The sequence below is a fragment of the Xiphophorus hellerii genome, chromosome 9 (genome assembly GCF_003331165.1).
Source record: "Xiphophorus hellerii strain 12219 chromosome 9, Xiphophorus_hellerii-4.1, whole genome shotgun sequence".
In the NCBI taxonomy this organism is placed as follows: Eukaryota; Metazoa; Chordata; class Actinopteri; order Cyprinodontiformes; family Poeciliidae; genus Xiphophorus; species Xiphophorus hellerii.
In genome coordinates this window covers 20,214,899-20,231,201 of record NC_045680.1, presented here as the reverse complement: position 1 = coordinate 20,231,201, position 16,303 = coordinate 20,214,899, and the positions used below count along the sequence as shown (strand labels likewise).

The following is a 16,303-nucleotide window of genomic DNA, read 5'->3' as shown; positions in this document are numbered from 1 at the left end:
AACTAATTTAATTCAAAATCACAATAACTGCCAAACTATGTTTGTTAGGGAAAATATCCTGGTATCTTAATTAACATTTATAGGGTAATAATTATCTTATATTTATTTTTTATTTTTTTAGAAAACCTTTACTATTCTTGAGTTGGAGAAATGCACAAGAATCCTAATGTGCTTATACTATAATGTGTCTGTGCAAATGATAATAATTGTTCTGTCATAATTGTTTTTATTGGAAAAAACATTCTTCTCTAAAAAAAAATTTAGGCACATCTTCTTGGAGTTTTTGACAACGTCAATGAAGTTGAATTTGATGCGTCAGAGTATGATAAGATTTTGACTGTTATCTCACAGGAGGGGGAAAGATTACCAGTAAGTGAACCCAATATTTATCGATTGAGTTTCAGTGATTTGTTTGATTGTTTTTCCAATTCAGGATGACTGAGATCCAGATTTGTGTCTGTTTTATTGACTGCTTTTGATTTTAAATACATTTTATGTAAAAAAAAAAAAAAAGAATGTATGTTCACTGAATTGCTCTAATCGTAAAAAGGATTTTGCCTTTGAAGTGTTTTCAAAATGTAGTAGTTTTCCACTGTCAGAAGAAATATAAAACAAAAAGAAACTTTTGTAGCTGACTTAAAGCTTTTTAATCTCTGATCATATAGTACAGTACAATTGCATCAAAAAATTTTTTTTCATGATTTTAGCTGGACAATACTGTCATGGCTCAGGGCGCGGTGGAACTATGGCTTGGCGCGCTGCTACAGGAACAGCAGGCCTCATTGCACTCTGTCATCAGATCCTCTGACTGGGAGATAAATGATGAGGAGTTTGATCTGCTTACTTTTCTCGATAACTTCCAAGCACAGGTCAGAAGACAACAAAGGCTGCTTATGAAAAATGACGATTTAAGTGATTTAATAGAAATATCAAGTTGCCAGTGATGGGTTTTTGATGTGGACGATATGGCTTTTTGTGAAGGGTGGCACACCACAGGGTGGCATCACGAGACCAATATTTTCTTTTGTTTTTAAGTCAGAGTAGGCTTTATGGGAATAGGTTTTGTATTTGGTTGTGTCCCCACACAAAGGGGGGCTTATACAGGACACAATTTATTCAAGAACTGCCGCTGTATTGCTTTTGACGTTAGATTTCAGATCAAGACCATGTGAAGACAGTATTTTGTAAGCATTTACTGCATTTTTACTTAAGTAGTAAAGAACTACAATGCGGGACTAAATAGCCATGCTGTACATTGAAACGTCCACACCTTTTTTACACAAAGCCAAATTAGATCAAACTTAACCAGCTTTTCCTGTCCCAGCATTAATATCCTTTTACTGTCTACTTCATCAGGGACATCCAAAACTGGGAAGTGTGCTGAGAGACATTATGGTTTTTTAGCATTTGATTTTGTTAAGACTGTATATGTTTTTGTGGGCTCTTTGGCGCTGGCTTCTAGGTTGGCCTTCTTGGAATCCAGATGATTTGGACAAGAGATTCAGAAGAAGCCCTACTAACCGCTGAAGTTGACAAGGAGATCATGACCTTTATGAAGAACAAATTTCTTGAACTGCTCTCTGTGCTAATTAAACAAACCACACGTAACCTCAGCAAATTTGATCGGGTCAAGTACGAGACTCTGGTCACAATTCATGTACACCAAAGTGACATTTTTAATGACTTGGTAAGGTCTTTGAACGATTCTTCTTAACTTCAATCTTTAGTTTTTCTCATTTTGAGTCACGTCCAGCTGTATCTCCTTCACAGGTAAAGAAGCGCATACGATGTATCAACGATTTCGAATGGCTCAAGCAGAGCAGATTTTACTTCAAGGAGGACATAGACAAAGTCATTGTGTCAATTACCAACGTTGACTTTACTTATCAGAATGAGTTTCTTGGCTGTACAGATCGTCTGGTCATCACCCCTTTAACTGACAGGCAGGAAAAGAGGAACTTGATGTGGTTTAGTTACTTTTTAAAAGAGTTTGTCCATCTTTATTGCATCTAAAAGCTGCTTATCTGTCTGCCTAGGTGTTACATCACATTGGCCCAGGCTTTAGGCATGAGCATGGGGGGAGCCCCTGCTGGTCCAGCTGGCACTGGTAAAACTGAAACTACAAAAGACATGGGTCGCTGCCTGGGCAAGTACGTTGTGGTTTTCAACTGCTCAGATCAGATGGACTTCAGAGGACTTGGCAGAATATATAAAGGTATCTTGAAGCATTTACAGAATTATTCAAGCAATGCTGTGAAAATTGAATCTGTGCCAATTGCCTGTTTTTAGGCCTTGCACAGTCAGGTTCCTGGGGCTGCTTCGATGAGTTCAACAGAATTGACCTGCCAGTCCTTTCTGTTGCTGCTCAACAGATCTCTATTGTTTTGACGGCACGCAAGAAACACAAAACCTCCTTTATTTTTACTGACGGAGACTGTGTGGATCTGAATCCAGAGTTTGGGTTGTTTATTACTATGGTAAGAATTATCTTAAGAAAAGATGAAGTCTTTACTATGCCATTTTTTAAAGAAACTTCTTTGTTTAGAACCCTGGATATGCAGGTCGTCAGGAACTTCCTGAAAACCTCAAGGTGCAGTTCAGGACTGTGTCCATGATGGTGCCAGACAGGCAGGTGGGTTAGGAGTGTTTTGACTGAAATAATTCTCCTCCTGTTTACATTTTGTTTAGCGTCTCCTCACTGTTTTCTTTTAACAGATCATCATGAGAGTAAAACTAGCCAGCTGTGGGTTCAACGACAATGTTATTTTAGCTCAAAAATTCTTTGTTCTTTACAAACTGTGTGAGGAACAGCTTACGAAACAGGTGGGAACTTTACACGTTGTCCACAATTACACTTTTTTCCATGATAACTGGCATTTTTGGGACTCAATCTGTCTTCCTTGTCAGGTCCATTATGACTTTGGACTAAGGAATATCTTGTCTGTGTTAAGAACACTTGGGGCTAGTAAAAGAGCTCGTCCTGATGACACAGAGTCCAGCATTGTGATGAGGGTACTGCGTGACATGAATCTCTCCAAACTGGTATGGGTCCAAGAGTTTAAGTCAAAGAGGCGTGTTTCATTGAAATTCGTTGTATTGTGAATACACATGCATAGATTCAGTCTTGTACACATAAATATGTCTTTATTTTAGGTGGATGAGGATGAGCCCCTCTTTCTTAGTCTTATCAATGACCTGTTCCCTGGTATCCAACTGGATTCAAGTACATATGTAGAACTCCAAGCTGCTGTTTCCCATCAAGTGGAGCTAGCAGGTCTTGTCAACCACCCACCTTGGAATCTTAAGCTTGTCCAGGTATCATATGTGCAGATAATTTAGCTCTTGTTAAATGAACAACTTTTTTAAAGTATTATTATTGTGCATTTCACCCTAAAAGTTTGCTTCAAATGTTCATGTTAGCTGTATGAGACGGCACAGGTGCGCCATGGACTGATGACTTTAGGCCCAAGTGGAGCTGGGAAGACCGCATCTATCAACATGCTCCAGAGGTCATTGAGTGAATGTGGAATCCCACACAAAGAGATGCGCATGAACCCCAAGGCAATCACTGCCCCCCAGATGTTTGGCCGCCTGGATGCAGCCACCAATGACTGGACAGATGGAATCTTTTCAACGCTATGGAGGAGATCGCTCAAAGCCAAAAAGGGTTTGTAGCGCAAATATTTCTCATGTAATACGAAATCTCATGTTATAAATTATTCTCCATAAAGAAAAAAAAAAGACGGATCTTTTGAAAGTCAGTATTTTTTTTAGATATGAGACACTGTTTCATCTCTTGCCACACATGCTAATAACTAATCATGGGTGTTATGCCTAAACATAAAGAAATCAATCTTTTCACTGATCAAATAAATCTTAGTTGACATGTCAACCGCTCCAAGAATTCAGCGTGACGAGGTGAACAAATTTTCATCAGTTCATAGTGTTTTGATAGTGTAGTTCAGCAGTTATCACACTTGTTCTAGATAAGATTTAAGGTCTGGAACAACTAGCGAAAATCAACTCCTTTAGATGGTAAAGGAGTTACCATTTGACTCGCTATTATAGCGCTTTTTCTAGTCCACAGGACCCCAAAGCACTTCACACTACATTGATGTCATTCATCCACACATTCACACGCTGTACTAGCACCACCAGGCCCTCTGACCACCTCCAGTTGGCAGGGCGGGTGAAGTGTTTTGCTCAAGGGCACAGTGATGGAGACGAACGTTGTGCCACTTAGGCCAACAGCCCACCAATTACAGGATAAACTCCTACCATCGTCTCCCCTTTACTTTGATTTTGCTTGAATTCCAGCAGTCAATGGGCGATAGGCAGGGTCACTCTGGACAGTTTGCCAGTCCATCGCAGGGTTGTATAACTAAACACCTAGAAGACACGTTACATAATCAACTTTTTTTTTTAAAAACTACGTTTAGATTGTGGCTTATATATTTTTAGGAGAAGCCATATGGATTGTCTTAGATGGCCCTGTGGATGCCATATGGATTGAGAACCTGAACTCTGTGCTGGACGATAACAAAACTCTGACCCTCGCTAATGGAGACCGCATAGTGATGTCACCAACGTGCAAGCTGGTGTTTGAGGTGCACAACATGGATAATGCCTCTCCTGCCACCGTCTCCCGGGTCGGTATGGTGTTCATGAGCTCCTCTGCTCTCAGCTGGGAACCAATACTCCAGGTACAGTTTATTTTATTCAAATCATAGCAATTGTATGTTCATAAAACCTAAAGAGAAACAATGGTACATAACATGTGGATTGATTAGTTGAAAAAGGTCTTTATTTTGTAGGGGTGGGCCAAAAAACGCAGCGCAAGCGAAGCACAAAGCATTTTGAGTTTATATGACAAAATATTTGCTGACCTTTACTTGTTCATGAAGCAAAATCTTAAACCTAAAATGGACCTTTTGGAGTGCAACTATATCATGCAGGCATGTATTTCGAGGAAACAATTACAAGGTAATTTAGCATAATGCTTTATGCTCATTTGGATAAACTTCTTTTCCTTCAGTCGGTTAACCTACTGGAAGGTTTTCTGCCAGCCAAGGAAGTACCCGGCTTTGCCGGAAGCAAGCACCTTGAGCGCATCTTTGTCTTTTGTTTGATGTGGAGCGTTGGAGCCATTTTGGAATTAGATGGCAGGGACAAACTAGAAGAGTACATGAGAGCTCATGAAAGCAAGATTGATTTGCCTAAGACAAAGGAAGGAGAGACTATATTTGAGTACATGGTCGACAATAACGGTAAGCTGGAGTATGTAAAATAAGTTATGTGGATGTGTGGCGTGAATGTGTGACCACCATTGTTCTTGGTCTTTGCATTTTTGTCAAATTAGTCCCTGTGGGGTCATGGGTGTCTGTTTCTCCAGTGTTCCTGCCTTTTACCTACACTAGCTAGGATAGGTTTCAGGTTCCTACACTCTTAAAGGCTACTGTATCAACATAATCCATCGATTTTCACTTGCTCACCAGAACACACTTTCTAGTAGTCTAGAAGCAGTAGCTTATAACTCTATTTTTAAAATTGTAAAATGTACTTTTTCATTTGTACAATCAAGTGAGGTTTAGATGACAACTTTTGTTTTAGGAGAATGGTGTCACTGGAACAATCACGTTGGGGAGTACATCTATCCAACTGACGACGTGCCCGACTACACTTCCATTCTCGTGCCAAATGTGGACAACACAAGAACCTCGTTCTTGCTAGAAACTATTGCAAAGCAACGCAAGGTAATACCTGCTGCTATAAAAAGGCCTTTTTTCCCCTACAAATCTGTTTTTTTATATATCTCTGGGTGTAATCCAACAATATTTTATACATTTAGGCTGTTCTGCTCATTGGGGAGCAAGGCACAGCTAAGACAGTGATGATCAAAGCCTATGCAAAGAAGTTTGATCCTGAGATAGACCTCTTCAAATCGCTGAATTTCTCCTCTGCCACTGAGCCCATAATGTTTCAGGTTAAGTCTAATATAATTTTTTTTTTTACGTTATGGTTGAATTTTTACAAGGTTTTTTTTTTTGTTGTTCTTTATTTTTGCACATGCTCATTTTCTACTTCCAGCGAACAATTGAAAGCTACATTGAGAAACGAATTGGCAGCACCTACGGGCCACCAGGCGGACGACGAATGACAGTTTTCGTTGACGACATAAACATGCCTGTTGTCAACAAATGGGGAGATCAGGTCTTGCAAATATTTGCCCTTTTTCCAGTGTTTCCTGCTGAGTCAGTTCAGAAATACACAATTCTTTCTTCTTCTTTTTTTAACGCCATTGTCCAACAAGATCACCAACGAGATTGTGCGCCAGATGATGGAAATGAGTGGCATGTACAATCTTGACAAACCTGGAGATTTCACGATTGTTGAAGATGTACAGATTCTGGCTGCCATGATTCATCCTGGTGGTGGAAGAAACGACATCCCAGAAAGACTGAAGAGGCAGTTTACAATCTTTAACTGCACTCTGCCATCCAACAACTCCATTGACAAGATCTTCGGTAGCTTTCGGGAGGGCTCATTGCATTTATTTCCTTCATTTTATTTCATTTTGGACATTTAACATTTTGCCGATTCCTTTTTATTTAGGTATAATTGGCTGCGGATATTTCCATGAATGCAGGCATTTCAAACAAAGTGTATCAGAGATGGTCAAACGTCTAGTACCTGCTGGACGGATTCTCTGGCAGTGGACAAAGGTCAGTATCTTATGTGAGGTTTAGTATAGCAAACTGTTTTATTAATACTGATGTTACACTGTATGATATTGTCACATTAAGATTAAAATGCTCCCCACACCATCGAAGTTCCACTACATCTTCAATCTGAGGGATTTGTCCAGAATTTGGCAAGGAATGTTAAACGTCAAAGCACCGGAGTGTTACAACATCCCCACACTGTTGGCTCTTTTTAAGAGTGAATGTACAAGGGTGATAGCAGACAGGTAGTGTGCTCACTTTCTCTGGATCCCCACTTGAAAGCCAAAAGTTAGAAGAAAAAGACCTAAGATATAGTTTTATTGCAGGTTTATTAACGAGAAAGACAAAGAGTGGTTTGAGGAGAAATTATGTCGTGCAATCCAAGACATTGATTCGAATCTTATGAATGGACTTCATCCCGAGCCATATTTTGTGGACTTCCTCCGCGATGCACCTGAACCGACAGGAGAAGAAGACGAGGATGCCACTTTTGAGGCACCTAAAATTTATGAACTGGTATGAAGTCGTTTTTAATCGCCATTCTTGGTGGAGTTGTAAGATGCAAACTGTCACCCATGAACTGTGTGAACTAACAATTTCTTAGGTGCCAGATTTTGACTTCTTATCAGACAAGCTGAAGATGTATCAGGCTCAGCACAATGAGATGATAAAAGGCATGAACCTTGATCTGGTTTTCTTCAAAGATGCAATGACTCACCTTGTCAAGGTCAGATTTAAAACCAGCATCAGAGATGCAAGTCTTTCAATGGTAGCTTAGTGGACAATGCTAACTTTAGAGTTGCCTTTCTTTAGGTTTCACGAATTATTCGCACCGACAACGGAAATGCTCTGCTTGTGGGTGTTGGAGGATCCGGGAAACAAAGTCTTGCTCGGCTGGGTTCATTCATAGCTGGATACAGCGTCTTCCAGATCACGCTGACCAGGTGAAAACAGCAAACATTTTAAACCAGGGGTGGATAAGTGAGTGATTTTGTTCAGCCCCCAACTGCAAATTAAAAAAAGAATACAACTTTGAAATCAGGCTAAAATAATTAAACATATCATTTTCATACGATGGAAGCTGTTAAGTACAACATAAAGATTTTGTATTTTTACCACCAAGCTTTTATAATAAGTAGAACCAGGTCTATCCAGAGTCTCCTGTTAAAAAACTTTGCTGCACACATATAAGCTTTTATTGAATTGCTTAAACTTGGCTGAATACATCTAGTGTTTTCAAAGAAAGTGACCCAAATCCTGTTCTTATTACTGGAAATAAATTTGTTCAGTCGAGCAACAAATTTGTTACATTACTGTTAAGTCCTGGATTTACGATGAATAACATCCATGTTGTAAAAAACAAATCCAAAAAAAAGAACTATTATTATTTTCTTGGCCCGCAAGTACTTTTGACTCAGTTTTGGCCTATGTGACAAAAGATGGTGGACGCCTCTGTTTTAGTCCAACTGGAGGGCAGAAGGGTACAAGTTCTATTCTTGTCTTCTGCTGCAAGCACTGGGCAGTTCTTCCTCCCAAATGCAAGACTATTACTGAATATTTGTGGTTTGCTTTTCGAAAGATCGTACAACATGAATAATTTCAACGACGACCTCAAACTGTTGTACAAAGTAGCTGGAGGTGACGGCAAAGGCATCACCTTCATTTTCACCGACAACGAAATCAAAGATGAAGCCTTCCTCGAACACCTGAACAATGTGCTTTCTTCAGGAGAGGTGAGATCTTGCAATCATTACAAAACCTTGGAATATTTAATCCTCTAAGAGAATTTCAGATTCTAAAATGTAAGTTTTTGTTTTCAGTCCTGTTGATTTTATGCTAAATATGCCCGTCTGCAGGTCTCCAATCTTTTTGCAAAAGATGAGATTCAAGAGATCACCCAAAACCTCGTTGGAATCATGAAAAGGGAGTTTCCACGCACCCCACCAACCTTTGACAACCTTTATGAGTACTTTATAGCGCGGGCGAAAAAGAATCTGCATGTTGTTCTTTGCTTCTCACCAGTAAGTTAAAATGTACATTTGTTAATTAAAAGCAACAGACTCTTCAAAATCTTTTACATTTTGTTTTACTTTTGTTGTTTCTCATATTATTTGAAAACTATAGCACTAAATTGTTTTCATTTCATTCCAAATGATCTTTCTTTGTTTGTCTTCTTTTAATAGGTGGGACAGAAGTTTCGGTCCAGGTGTCAGAAGTTTCCAGGCTTGATATCTGGCTGCACAATGGACTGGTACAGCCCTTGGCCCAGTGAGGCCCTGGTAGCTGTATCCACCTATTTACTGTCAGAGTTCCCAATGGTTTGTTCTCCTACTGTCAAAACTGCAATGATGGCCACCATGGGAACTTACCACGACAGAGTATCTTCTGCTTGTGAAAGTTACTTTGAAAGGTTTTACATTTGTCTCTTACATTCACACAAATAACATTTACTTTACGTGTTCCTGAAACATTTGTTGATAAAGTGCATGATCTCAAAGTTTTGCTCATTTTTCAGCTTCCGCAGAAGAACTCACGTGACCCCAAAGTCTTACCTCTCTTTCATAAATGGTTATAAATCGTTGTATTATGAAAAACACGAATTCATCAACACTCTGGCAGAGCGCATGAATGTTGGTAAGACGTTTAGGAAGCTAGGCTAGCCTGCTGCTTACTAATTAACAGGAATAAATGTTTTTAATAAGTTTATTATGCATGAGCTTCACCTTTTGAAGTTCTAGAAGACATTTAAATTTATTCAGATTTGCATGTATAAATACTGCTAGAAGTTTCTTTTTTTTTAATGACTCAGGAAGGATTTTTATTCATATTTACAGGTTTAGGAAAACTGAAGGAGGCCAGTGAATCTGTGGCTCAACTATCAAAAGATCTTGAAGTGAAGGAAAAAGAGCTTGCTATAGCATCTATCAGAGCAGATGAGGTAAATGATGAACAGGCCGACCTCTTGTGCCCTGCAGAAACAGAAAAATTTACACATAGTGGTAGTCTGTCATCGTAAAGGCTAAGTACAGCCTTTGATTTAAGGCTTGCTGAACACACGCCACCAGCAGCAGTAACTTTAAGTAGTTTTTCTCGTGTATTAATCAATCTATATTACCGGCAAGTTGTAATGTAGTAATTTTGACCTACTCTGCTTCACAACGTTGGAATGATAAACTGAGATTCCTCAAATATAGATGTCTTAACAGCGTTTCGAGTATCAGAACTTCAGCTGGGCCCTTAGAGAAATGCTTTTGTTGTTTCCTTTTAAGCTATTTGATTGTAGATTGGTTTATGAATTTAGATTTAGCTTCAGACAAGTTTATGGCCAGCTGCAAGGTGCCCAAGTTCTCCAAAACAAGCCCAAATCATCCCTCTACAAGGCAACTGTCTTAGATGTTTTCAAATACTTTTAAATTGTGAGTTTGGGACATGTCTATTATTAATATATAGACAAATTATTGCAATTTATTTATTTATTTGGGTTATTTGTAGACGACTATGTAAAAAAAAAACATCCTGAGGTTTTAATTTTATGTCACGTGACTTTTGTTTTTTGCATTTAAAACTAGGTGTTAGCAGAGGTGACAGTTAGTGCTGAAGCAGCTACCAAAGTGAAGAATGAGGTCCAGGTTGTGAGAGATAGAGCCCAGAGACTTGTGGATGGAATTGAGAAGGAGAAAGCCGTAGCGGAGGGCAAACTGGAGGCAGCCAGGCCAGCTTTGGAAGAAGCAACAGCTGCACTGAATGTGAGATCTCTGTGACTTAAACTGGGGACTCCATTCACAACTGACTCACTCTTGACAGATTTTCTTTTTCTTTTTCTTTTTTAAATGAGGTGTTCACACTAATAGTCTGGCTATTATTGTACGACTGAAAGACAGGCTATGTTTTCTGCACCTGAACTTATTTGTATATCTACAACTTGAGCATTGTGCTAATCTTTTGTGTATTACAGACCATCAAACCAGCTGACATTGCTACAGTGAGAAAACTTGCTAAGCCTCCTCATTTGATCATGAGGATTATGGATTGTGTCCTGATTTTATTCACCAAAAAGTTAGACACGGTTACTGTTGATCCTGAACGGCGCTGCATAAAGCCCTCCTGGATAGAAGCAATGAAGGTAAAAGGAAAAGTGCCCTTTTTTTTAAACAACAGAAAGGCATATAACACTGGTCCACTAATAGCATTAGGAAGTTACCACTTGTTTATCTTTGCAAATGGGATTTTTTTTTCTGCTCTTTAGCTCCTGAGTAGTCCTGGGTTCTTGACCTCCCTTCAGCAATTCCCCAAGGACCAAATCAACGATGAAACGGTCGAACTGCTTCAGCCATACTTTGAAATGGAAGACTACACTATGGAGTGTGCCATGAAAGCATGCGGCAACGTGGCTGGTCTGCTCGCATGGACACGTGCCATGGCCTCGTTCTTTTCCATTAACAAGGAGGTTTTGCCACTCAAGGTTTGTTTTTGAATATTTTCTGCTTTTACTTCTTATTTTAAGGGTAGTGGGGAGACGACGTAGGGATTAGCTGGGATTGGCTTCCAAAAGTGATCCCTACCTTTTGAACCACAAACAGGACTTTATTGTATTCAGACCTTACATGATGTTCCATTTCCAAGTAGCGCATAATTGTGAAGTGCAAGGAAAATTATGTAGGGCTTTCGTGTTTTACAGAATTTCTCTCTCACTTGACTATTATGTACTATTTTGTGAAGAATTATCACATAAAATTTGAATAAAATGCATTTAATCTCAAATGTTTAAGTAGCAAGCAACTAGACTTCTGTTCTTATATCTGAATGTAGTTTTACCTCTTCTTCAAACGCCTTAAAATACATTAGTTTGTGGATGTTATGACAAAATGTTGAAATGTTCAAGGGGTGTACGATGTTTATGCAATGTTATGTATAAAAAAATAGACTTGGACTAAAAAAAAGTCTGGTATTCCCTACAGCCTGCTTTTATTTCTTAAGTTGTGCTGTTATTTTTTTGTCCAGGCCAACCTGGCCATTCAAGAGAACCGCCTGAACATAGCTAATAATGAGCTACACAACGCTGAGGCCACACTAGCTGAAAAGCAAGCAGAGTTTGATAAAGTGAAGGCTAAATGTGATGCTGCCATGAAGGAGAAACAGGTATTATCTATTCTTCAAAATAAAGTTTGCATTTAACAGTGTAAAAAAAAAAATATGACAGCTATTGGGGAATTTTTCTGCCATAATCCAAGAGCACACATTTTCAGACTGAAAGCAGGATTTTGTGCCTTTTGTTCTCAAAACTTTTAATACTTACATTTTCAGTTTAAAAGCAGGACTTCATGTCTTTCTTCTCAAAACTTGTAATGCTTGTTCTCAAAACTTTTGCTCTTTTTCAAATATTCACTGCGCTTTCTCAAACCTCAAAACGTGTCTTTTTGAGAACAAAGGACATGAAATCCTGCTTTCTGACTGAAAATGTGTGCTCTCGAACTATGGCCGAAAAATTCCCCCTTAGACAACTATTGTTTTGTGCTCAGGACCTGTTGGATGACGCAGAGATGTGTAGGAATAAAATGCAGGCTGCATCTGCCTTGATAGACGGACTTAGTGGAGAGAAGGTTCGCTGGACAGAGCAGAGCAAAGAGTTTAAATCTCAAATAAACAGGTAGGTCACAAAGAAAAAATGGTCTTCCCAGTGTAAGATGTATTATTGCAAGAGCAGGGGCTTATTTGAAAATACTGATTGCGTTAAATAGGAAATAAATGAATTTTTCTTTTCCTCTTAGACTTGTTGGGGATGTGCTCCAGCTTACTGGCTTCCTTTCATACTGCGGCCCATTCAATCAAAGTTACCGCGACAAGTTGCTGAAGGACTGGCAGGCAGAGCTCCTGAATGACAAAATCCCCTTCTCAGAAAATCTCAACATTATCTCTGCCCTGGTGGATCCTCCGACTGTAAGGATAGCGAGCATCCGGTTTGATTTTACGTCAAAACTAGTTACAGATAAACTCCACTTAAGCTTTCCTGTTCGTCTTTAAGGTAAGCGAGTGGAACCTCCAGGGACTTCCAGGAGATGACTTGTCCGTTCAGAATGGCATTGTTGTCACCAAAGCAACGAGATATCCCCTCCTTATAGATCCCCAGACACAAGGCAGGGCATGGATTAAAACAAAAGAAGCGGAAAATGAGCTTCAAGTAAACAGCCAAATCAAATTGTGTTAATTTTACCTCCACTTCGTTAGTTGCTTTGGTCACCTTGATTAGGGAAACTCTGATCTCTTGTCCAGGTCACATCCCTCAATCACAAGTTCTTCCGCACACATTTGGAAGATTGTCTTTCTTTGGGGCGACCGCTGCTCATTGCAGATATATTTGAAGAGCTTGACCCAGCGCTGGATAATGTGCTTGAGAAAAACTTCATTAAATCTGGGACCAGTTTTAAGGTACTCAGCTATCACTATTATGTGAATTATATCTGCATTTGGTAATTTTTTTTTTAAAGTCTTTTACACACTTGTTAAAACCTTCTGTAATATGAGATGGATCAGCTGTGAAAAACTGGCTCTCCTCTGCCTCCTCCCTGTGATCCAACAGCTATCTGCAGAAATAGCTGTAGATAGCTCCTCCTGGCTCTGTCAGTCAGAATCAACCAGACCGAGCCAGGAGGAGGTTGTTAGCGCTGCTAATCTACCTCGTGTATGTGCTCCTCAGACCCTCCCACTTGCTCTCTGTTGCGGTACAGTCTCTTCCCCACAGCAGAGCCTTCTTTGAATGCGCTCGCTCATTAGCATGGCCGCCGTCGATGACAGCAGATAGAGAGTTTTCCTGTAAAACTAAGTTGTTTCTCTGCAGGACTTTCACCAGCTTACTTAGCAGTTCTAAACCCCACCTGGCTCTGATTGGTTGGTTCTGACTGGGAGGGGTGCATTTCTGTAGATGGCAGTAGGACCTAGCAGAGGAGGTCTATTTTTCAGATTCTGTCTCTTGTTATACTGTCATGACATAGTAAAAGTTTTACGAAATATGCAGAAAAAAAAACATTTTTATAAAAGTTACCCAGTGCAGCAGACAAACTATAAAAATGTTTCCACTCTTGGCTTCTTTGATCCATCTTGGTTTAGGTTAAAGTCGGAGACAAAGAGATAAGTATAATGGACAGTTTCCGGCTGTATATAACCACCAAACTGCCTAACCCAGCATACACCCCAGAAGTCAGTGCCAGGACGTCTATCATTGATTTCACAGTCAACATGAAAGGTCTGGAGAACCAGCTGCTGGGGCGAGTCATCCTCAAGGAGAAACAAGTGAGTGCATGCTTTGTTTATTAGCATTTTTATTCCATTTTAAAATGTATTGCTGATAAAAAGTGGTTATTCTTATTAGAGCGTTGCTGTAACACACGCTGACCTTTTGTTGGATTTTGTTGAACAGGAACTAGAAGCAGAAAGATTGAAGCTAATGGAGGACGTAACTGCCAATAAGAGAAGGATGCAGGAACTGGAAGACAACCTGCTGTACAAACTCAGCTCCACTAAAGGTAGTACAGCTGTTGGTGTACACTTCTCGCAAGAGTTTTGACTCATTCCTGATGCATTGTTTGCGCTTTTGTGACTAAAGGTTCCCTGGTTGATGATGAGTCCATGATTGGCATCCTGCGAACAACTAAGCAAACTGCTGCTAAAGTTAGTGAAAAGTTAAGTGTGGCGGCAGAAGCTGAGGCAAAAATCAATTTGGCTCAGGCGGAATATCGTCCCGTTGCCTCTCGCGGCAGCATTCTTTACTTCCTCATCACAGAAATGAGCATGGTCAATGTCATGTACCAGACCTCCCTGGGTCAGTTCCTCAAAGTATTCGATATATCCCTTGAAAGGTAAGCCTTTGCCAAGACTGTTTTTTTGCACAGCAAACCTTATGCATTTAGCACATGCTTTTAAAAATTACACTTTTTATTGCCAATATTTATTGACTGTGCCTTTGCAGGTCTGAAAAGTCCTCCAAAACCCAAACTCGAATTGCAAACATCATTGAATATTTGACTTTTGAGGTGTTCAAATACACAATCAGAGGCCTTTATGAAAACCACAAGTTTGTCTTCACGCTCTTGTTGGCCCTGAAGATTGACTTACAGAATAACAAAATCGAACACAGCAAGTTTCAGATACTGATTAAAGGTATGGACAGTCATTAGCTGGTCTATTTGTTATGATATGCTGTTATATAATAATAATAACATCTCTGGAAACACATATAGGTGGTGCAGCTCTAGACTTAAAGACCTGTCCTCCGAAGCCATTTAAGTGGATACTGGATATGGTGTGGCTGAACTTGGTGGAACTCAGCAAACTGACACAGTTTGCTAATATCCTAACCCAGGCAAGGCCCTACACCTGAATCTTTTGCAGCTCATACTGTATCGGTGCTGATAGTGGTGCATTTTGTAGGTTTCCCAAAGTGAGAAAAGCTGGAAACATTGGCTAAATCTTGATGCCCCAGAGGAAGGTTTCATTCCTGATGGATACAACTTTGTCGACGTCTTTCACAAACTTTTGCTGATAAGGTGGGATTATTTTTGTGGCTTTCCCTCTTCTGTATGCATTCAAACATGAAATACAACGTTTTATACTGCAGATCTTGGTGCCCTGATCGAACCTTGTCTCAAGCCATGAAATACGTAGAAGACTCAATGGGCGCCAGATTTGCTGAACCTGTGATCTTGAATCTTCATGGCACATGGGAGGAAAGTGACACTCGCACGCCCCTAATTTGCTTCCTCTCTATGGGCTCCGATCCCACCGATCAAATTGAAGCCCTTGCCAAAAGACTCGAACTTGGTGAGTCCTCCTCTCCTGGTAGAAGTGGATATTTTTAGCTTCCTATATTATCCCTAAAACAGCATGTCATAAGATTATTTTGACCACATTTACACTTAGAAAAATAACTCCTGCCTTTACTCTTTCCTAGGCTGTTTAGCTGTAACATTTTTACAACTTCAAGTAGATTCCTTTTCGAGGCAGAAATGATTAATCGGATTAATTATGATGAATTGGAAATTGAAATAATCACCAACTAATTTAGTAATGGGTTAATCCTTAACTGGAGTACACAGACTAAAAGAAAAGTGTATTTGCTAAAAGAATAAAGTTCTCAGAGCAGCCTAAAATATACAAAAATATATGTATATTATGCATTTCAGAAAAAAACAGAACAACCTTTGTAAAAATGCTCTACCTAAAACTCATCAAGTGTCATAGTTTTAGCTCCATCCAGTTGAAGTTCTGTAAAATCCAAAATTATTATTGAGCACCTTTTGCTATCTACTTAATAATTGGTTATTCCAAAAATAATGAATAGATTAGCCCTACTAAAGGACAAAGTTTTTCATGTGTTGATGTGAAAGGTGTGTTTTTAGCTGCAGATGAATTCTTTTCTACTAATGATCAAGCAAACACAAAAGGAATTCTATTTTGTAGCATTTTAGGCAATAAAGTTTTTATTTTCTTATTTAAGGAGCTAAATTATTTATTTGCATCGTTTGATGTATTTCTAATATTGTATAAAAAGGGCTAAAAGTAAAGTCTTTTTGATTAGACGGCAGAAT

General features: G+C 39.3%; 1 protein-coding gene across 1 annotated transcript in view; it reads left to right on the top strand.

Moving 5' to 3' along the window:
* The window catches only part of LOC116725515 (dynein heavy chain 8, axonemal), a 41,080-nt gene that overhangs the window by 19,099 nt on the left and 5,678 nt on the right, over nt 1-16,303 (top strand). Inside the window, exons 38-80 of the mRNA XM_032571616.1 lie at nt 265-369; nt 708-869; nt 1,463-1,687; nt 1,771-1,943; nt 2,037-2,215; nt 2,290-2,477; nt 2,546-2,632; nt 2,716-2,823; nt 2,908-3,042; nt 3,154-3,315; nt 3,421-3,667; nt 4,462-4,703; nt 4,815-4,955; nt 5,036-5,267; nt 5,611-5,753; nt 5,849-5,983; nt 6,088-6,210; nt 6,311-6,524; nt 6,613-6,722; nt 6,804-6,967; nt 7,049-7,238; nt 7,327-7,449; nt 7,536-7,666; nt 8,302-8,455; nt 8,579-8,743; nt 8,906-9,132; nt 9,238-9,356; nt 9,557-9,660; nt 10,292-10,468; nt 10,678-10,845; nt 10,969-11,184; nt 11,724-11,861; nt 12,242-12,369; nt 12,491-12,659; nt 12,745-12,900; nt 12,993-13,148; nt 13,827-14,009; nt 14,137-14,242; nt 14,323-14,575; nt 14,686-14,876; nt 14,957-15,078; nt 15,147-15,262; nt 15,334-15,536. Of these exons, the coding sequence (XP_032427507.1) occupies nt 265-369; nt 708-869; nt 1,463-1,687; nt 1,771-1,943; nt 2,037-2,215; nt 2,290-2,477; nt 2,546-2,632; nt 2,716-2,823; nt 2,908-3,042; nt 3,154-3,315; nt 3,421-3,667; nt 4,462-4,703; nt 4,815-4,955; nt 5,036-5,267; nt 5,611-5,753; nt 5,849-5,983; nt 6,088-6,210; nt 6,311-6,524; nt 6,613-6,722; nt 6,804-6,967; nt 7,049-7,238; nt 7,327-7,449; nt 7,536-7,666; nt 8,302-8,455; nt 8,579-8,743; nt 8,906-9,132; nt 9,238-9,356; nt 9,557-9,660; nt 10,292-10,468; nt 10,678-10,845; nt 10,969-11,184; nt 11,724-11,861; nt 12,242-12,369; nt 12,491-12,659; nt 12,745-12,900; nt 12,993-13,148; nt 13,827-14,009; nt 14,137-14,242; nt 14,323-14,575; nt 14,686-14,876; nt 14,957-15,078; nt 15,147-15,262; nt 15,334-15,536 (6,970 nt within the window). The remainder of the gene's footprint in view (nt 1-264; nt 370-707; nt 870-1,462; nt 1,688-1,770; nt 1,944-2,036; nt 2,216-2,289; nt 2,478-2,545; nt 2,633-2,715; nt 2,824-2,907; nt 3,043-3,153; nt 3,316-3,420; nt 3,668-4,461; nt 4,704-4,814; nt 4,956-5,035; nt 5,268-5,610; nt 5,754-5,848; nt 5,984-6,087; nt 6,211-6,310; nt 6,525-6,612; nt 6,723-6,803; nt 6,968-7,048; nt 7,239-7,326; nt 7,450-7,535; nt 7,667-8,301; nt 8,456-8,578; nt 8,744-8,905; nt 9,133-9,237; nt 9,357-9,556; nt 9,661-10,291; nt 10,469-10,677; nt 10,846-10,968; nt 11,185-11,723; nt 11,862-12,241; nt 12,370-12,490; nt 12,660-12,744; nt 12,901-12,992; nt 13,149-13,826; nt 14,010-14,136; nt 14,243-14,322; nt 14,576-14,685; nt 14,877-14,956; nt 15,079-15,146; nt 15,263-15,333; nt 15,537-16,303) is intronic.